At 41.0% G+C, this 6,253-nt stretch overlaps 1 protein-coding gene across 1 annotated transcript in view; it reads right to left on the bottom strand.

The window, feature by feature from the left end:
- Positions 1-3,829: 3,829 nt before the first annotated feature.
- The window catches only part of LOC130607693 (MOB kinase activator 3B-like), a gene marked incomplete at its 3' end in the record, with an annotated part of 38,646 nt that continues 36,222 nt past the window's right edge, over positions 3,830-6,253 (bottom strand). Inside the window, exon 2 of the mRNA XM_057425028.1 lies at positions 3,830-4,549. Within this exon, the coding sequence (XP_057281011.1) occupies positions 3,830-4,362 (533 nt within the window). The remainder of the gene's footprint in view (positions 4,550-6,253) is intronic.

Below are 6,253 nucleotides of genomic sequence, written 5' to 3'. Positions count from 1 at the left end.
GGCTGTACCACTCAATTATTAAATGATTCCTTACTGGAATCGAACAACTGAGACTCTGCTGCAGAAACCTGAGGATGAGTCTGAAGGATGGGGAGGGATGCTCAGATGCAGTGAGCAAGGAGGTGGAAGTTCAAACTCTGGACCTGATGAAAAAAACACACGGTGATGTTTTCTCACCTGTGTTATGCTGGAGGTCAGATTAGAATAAATGAAATAATTCCCTGTGGCCTTAAATACCTGGGTATCTTTCCCAGCAACTGTTACAACAGAAAAAAAACAACATTCCATTCAACGAAAATCCAAGCAAGACAGAACTACTCCCAATTTAAGGCTGCAATGAGGAGGAGAGAACACCTAAGGCAACTGAGTTTGTCTTGTTTGGGAATCAGGGTCTGCAGGGAGCACAGCAGTAGAGCACTGCTCGCTCTGGCACCTTCTTTTCTTGATGCTGCCCAAACACATACGGTGGAAGCTGACAACTGCAGTCCAGTCCACCAAAAAACTGCAACTGCCCAATGGATCTACTGCTTCCCACAGTATTTCTTCAACCTGTTTACCAAAAAAGAACAGAGATAAAAGAACAGGGGTGGGGAAGGGAGGAGAAAAGGTACTTTTGAGGCTATGAAGTATTTAAGTTATCTATACAAGCCCAAGAAAAAGATCCCTTGAAATGTGTTTAAATAGTAAGACTACTAGGTGCCTGGAAAAGCTAGTATTTACTGATGAGAGAGTTTACCCTAAGGCTAAATAAAACTCCAGCACACTATAAAAATTCATGCAGTTTCACCAATGTGGCCTGAGCAGGGATACAGAGTGAATTCTCCACTCTGCTTCTAATTTCCCAACTCACTGAGGGCTGAGACAGGTCAGGATATATCTGTGGCTACATACAGAACTTGTTTCCAGAGCTGTTGGCCTCTTAGATGTATTAAATCCACATAAAAATGGATAAAGGAAATTGAGAATAACAGAACTAAGAGCAAAGAAATTAGCATGTTCAAAACCCTATCAGGTTTTGAGGCCATTTACAAAGACAGTCTGTAAAGCTCTGCTACACAAAGAAGTGGTCCTAATATTCATCACCTGCTTTTGAAACCCACACACAATTTCTTGACAACTCTCCTGTTCCCATACTAGCTCCCTGTTCTCCTGCCAGCCAGCTCTTTTAGTAGGAGAGTGGCTAGAAGAAGAGTGAATAGACCAGAATGACTAGGAAAAGCAGAGAGGAAACAGCATCAGACCACAGGACATACAGAGACCTGCAAGTGGCTCTAACGAAACCAGAGTGGTACTAAAGATGTGCCTTGTTGGGGTGCTGTAGCATTGTTATTCATTTCGGCAGTGAGAAACAGCAGCTGAATGCATCACCCTGAAGCACTGCAATTCACCCAAGGACATTGCTTGTTGTAGCCTTTCAGGTTTCTGCCCAGTGCAGGCTTGATCTATTTCCCTTGCCTTTCATGTCAGTAATCATGCCAGTGTAAACACTGAGAGGGTTAAATACATCATTCATGACAATGTATAACTCAAGTGCATTTGATGGTTCAGTTTTTTTTTTAAACCACAGAGGAACACCACCACAAAAAAAAAGCAAAAAAAAAAGCAAAAAAAAAGCCCACCAAGCCTGGATATCCCTGTCCTGCCTATCCTGAAATGAGTGATTTTCCTTCAAAGTAGCTCCTCAATGAAAGCTACACTTGATCACAGTTCTTGAAATCCCTTTTTAGACAGTATGCATGAGATACATCAAATGAAGGAGGACAAGTTTAATAGGATTAAACTGAGAAAAATATGTTCAAGTTTCTGTGGACAGATCCTATCAAGCTGACTCTGGATCTCTTCACCAAACTCATTTGCTAATGGAAAGATTATCCCAAACTCCATTCACTGGACATACACTTTTACCAGAACAATTCTCTGCACACCATATGCTACAAAGATCCAAAGAAATAATTAAGCTCTTTAAGTTACAGCCACTCAATGCTTTAAAACTGCTGTCCTATTAGTAAGGATATACCTAAGCCTGTTCAGTTTTCACAGCTGAGTATATCATCTTTCAAGATCTGTTTCAACTTCTTTGAAGAACGAACAATCATTATTTTCACCATCATTAATTTTTCTGAGTGAAAATAAAGGTTAATTTATTAATATTAATAAAGCTTTAATACTAAACCTATGGAGGGTAGATTTAGATTACATATTAGGAGGCCTTCTTTCTACCCATTAGTGTAGAAAAGTGCCCTGGGTTCAGCAGTAGCAGTCATTTTTCTCCTTCTTGGTAGCTGGTGCAGTGCAGTGTTTTGACTTTTGGCCTGGGAACAGAGCTGATAACAAGGATGTTTTGGTTTAGCCAAGGACTTTGTGAGCCTCATGCTCTGCCAGGGAGGAGGGGAAGCCAGGAGGAAGCAGAGACAGGACACCTGACCCAAACAGACCAAAGAGGTATTCCATACCACAGCACGTCATGCCTGGGGGGTTAACTGGGAGTTACGTGGAAGGGCTGGTGGACTGCAGGGTTGGAGGAGGTGTGGGTCAGCGCTTGGTCGGGGGGGGTGGGGGGAGGAGTTATCAGTTGGCTGGTGGTGAGGTGTTGTATTCTCTTCCCTAGTTATTTCCTTTATCATTATTATTATTGGTGGTAGCAGTAGTGATTTGTGTTATACCTTACTTACTAAACTATTCTTATCTCAACTCGTGGGAGTTGCATTCTTTTTGACTCTCCTCTCTCTCCCTCCAGGAGTAGGGGGAGGGCAAGAAGGGGGGGGAAGTGAGTGAACGAGTTGTCTGGTTTGGTTTAAACCACGACAAAAAGTGATAGGAATTGGCAAACAAACCACAAGTCTGTCTGCAGAGACAGCTGTCAAGGCCAAGAACAAGATTATTTTAAAGGTCAGAAAATACTGATAGACAGTCTCTTGATGTGCCACCTACCAACTTACCACAGACTGCAGTTGCATATAAACTGCAAAATATTGGGCTGAACTAATTTATGAGCATTATTCTTGATTGTTACTCAGCTGGGCTGAGTACTTATATATGACATCTCACATTTCCTACAGCAAGCTCCCATCTTTCTGACTTGCAACAAGTGAATCAGGACTCATTACCTAAAACTGCCAAAAAATACACAGGTACGCTGACATCTCTAAGGTACAACATTCTGGGGGTTGTTTTATTAAACGCAGCCACAGCTAAAGATTCAGGCTGTTTACATTACATGAAATTTTCTGCAAAGTTCTCTTCATGCAGAGGAAACTATTCCAGCAAAGATACTTCCCCCTATCCACCCTACTCTTCAGAAAAACTAAGAATAGTATTATAAAAGGAAAACTGTGCAGCTCATCTGGGCTGTCTGGTTAAACTACAGCAAAGCTTGTTAGTTACATATAGTCTTAGAAACAGTACTTTAGAGAACAATTCACTACTCAGTCCTCAGATTTGGATGGGAAATCAAGAGAGGGTGGGAGGCCAGAGTTCACTGCATTCCTGACTCTTCACTGCCTTGTACAGCACACAACTGTACATACTTTTAAGGGAAGATACCACTCCAATTATGCTTTGCTTTTCATCCATTCTGTATCAGATACAAGTGCCTAAGTGCCTAGGCAAAATGCAAAACAATGTAAACTAGCTTTCAACAATGTAAATTAGCTTTCAACCAGCTAATACAATATGACCACCCTTAGTGATTAACCTGAGAGGCTTACCAGGGACAAATGGAATGATAACATTTTAGGCTAACATACCCCATCATTAACCTCACAATAAGCCACAGTTAACACTTCATACATTTGACACTATTCCTGCAAGACACCTTCCTCCTTCCCACCTGCTGTTTAAAGGCTTGAATTTCACAGTCACTAAAAAAGAGGGTGGGAAGCGAACATTCTTAGTACACAGCATGAAAGGCAGTTTATGCTTTAGGACTTCTTTCTTGCACTTACCTACATTTGTAGGAAAGAGATCCTCATTGTTGATTTGCACCTCGATCCAGTCCATAAGAAGATTCATATACTGGGGTGCTGGCAATGCTGTGGGCTTCTTGTATTTCATGTCGTCCTGCCACCGATACTCATACTTAGGGCCTCCAGCCATCACTGGGCAGGTCTTCTCTGTGCAGAACTCACAGATAGTTCCATAAATAAGGTTGATCCTATTGAAGAAGTCAACAACATGAACAGCAACCCAGTCATTTTGGTCTTCTCCACTAGGCAACTGCACAGCTGCTTTCAAGTCCACGCCTGAGTTCAGAGACGCCTGTGCTCGTTTGTGAAGTTCAAACCTCTGGGTTCCAGGTTCAAACTTGCGTTTTGGGCGGAAAGTCTTGTCTTTATTAAAGACTTGTTTGAGTGCAGTGGACATGTCTGCTAATCTTCTGCTCTGCAGCAGCTGGCAGAAAAGCAAGGCTGAGATTTAATGCAGGTACCTGAAAACAGTTGCTCTCTAACACAGGTCCTCCAAACCCTGCTGTTTCACAGAAGCTTGTATTGACTTCAGAGCAGTCTGTTAGCTCTTCCTCTGGAAAGCCTTCCTGAAAGGCTTCATGCCCCTGAGAATGTGGAAACAGTAAACATTAGTGATAAGCTCAAGTCTGGCCCTGTTGTTTTGTTACTGTTTTACTTCTCTTTTTTAAGTACCTACCCAAATAGAGGCTTCTTAAGTTACCAGAAAGATGACAATTCAGTAAGTCTTGCATAATCTTTCCATCTTTAGATAATTTTTAAACTGTTTTCATTTTGCTGCCTTTTTACAATAAGTGCATACTACACATAATATATGTATGAGTTTAGTAGACAAAATACTATGTTACAATGTAGAAGTCTTACCTAACCCCTCCTGAAGTGCCCAATAGTGCCCCTAGGCATTCACTATGGCTTCAGCACCCTTCTCTAGGAAAAAAATCCCTGAGCAAGATTTTTCCATATTTGTTCTCTACTTTTAACATGCTATTTGTTTCTGCAAACCTCGTAGAACCTACTTACAGTGAAACCTACGGTATTGCACAGAAATAACTTCAGTTTTCCCAAAGAACTGTACAGAGATTGTTATTTTAATTCAGTAGTGGTCTTAATTTTCTATTAGATTGGGTCGATTGACTGAAAAGCAAAAGTGATGCTGCTGCTTTATAGCTCTATTCACCTCCTCTACAGGGGAATACTTGGCATTGTCATTCTTACAAAAGAAAAAAGCCTAGATTTTGCATTATTCCATCTAATCTACTCTAGCAACAGAGAAGAGTTTTAACAGCCAAAAAAAAAAAAAAAAAAAATTACTGGATTAAAACCTTGCTTGTTCTTACGTGTATGTGCAGAAGAGTATTATCATCAGTAAACATAGACGATTAGAAGGCAATCGGGTAGACAGGGGCTTTCTCAATTAGACTTTTATTTTAGTACTGAAGATTTTATGATTAAAGATAGAGAACATTTAATGCATAATTTAAATTGAATAATACAGTATATTTTAAATTTGCAAGCACTACAAAAATCCTACCCTATCAGCGGCTGATGAATTCTCATCATGGGACTATGTATGCTTCACTGTTTCCCTTTACAAAAATCATGTCCATGAAAATTTTACCAGGCTGTGTGTGGAAAGCATTAAATTCTTCTGAAGACAGTTGCCCAAAGCTTTGCTGAGGGGCAGAAAGGAAGAGAAAGAGGTGCTTATTTTTTCTTAAGCACAACAAGAAAGCAAGACATAACTAAGTAAAAAGAAATCTGGTGTGCTAGACGCCATCCCCACACAAAAGAACGTAAGTGCCATAAAAAAGTACTTTCCCAAATAGCTGAAAGGTTAGCATTCAGACAATTTTTCATCAAGCAGCAGCTGAACAAAACGAGCAGAGAAGTGCTTCTTTTCCCTTTTGCTGATAGCATGATGGAAGGATACTACAATCATGAGTTTATGAACAGTCATTCTTTCTGTGCCAGCAAAATACGGTAAATTCAGGGATGAACTACCAGGAGACTGTTGTCCTATTTGACATGTTCCATGGACTTGCACAAAGTGTTCGACACTGTCCTGCATGACATCCTTGTCTCTAAAATGGAGAGACATCAGTTTGACAGATGGACCACTCGGTGGATAAAGAACTGGCTGAATGGCCGCATGCAAAGAGTTGTGGTCAATGGCTCAATGTCCAGCTGGAGACCAGTAACAAGTGGTGTCCCTCAGGGGTCGGTGTTGGGATTGGTCTTGTTCAACATCTTAGTCGGTGACATGGACAGTGGGATTGAGTGTGCCCTCAGCA

The sequence above is a fragment of the Pezoporus wallicus genome, unplaced genomic scaffold, assembly GCF_028554395.1.
Source record: "Pezoporus wallicus isolate ANWC-B61680 ecotype Strahan unplaced genomic scaffold, APGP_CSIRO_Pwel_v1 contig_2770, whole genome shotgun sequence".
In the NCBI taxonomy this organism is placed as follows: Eukaryota; Metazoa; Chordata; class Aves; order Psittaciformes; family Psittacidae; genus Pezoporus; species Pezoporus wallicus.
Note: the sequence above shows the minus strand (reverse complement) of the source record. Positions and strands in the feature narration are given on the sequence as shown.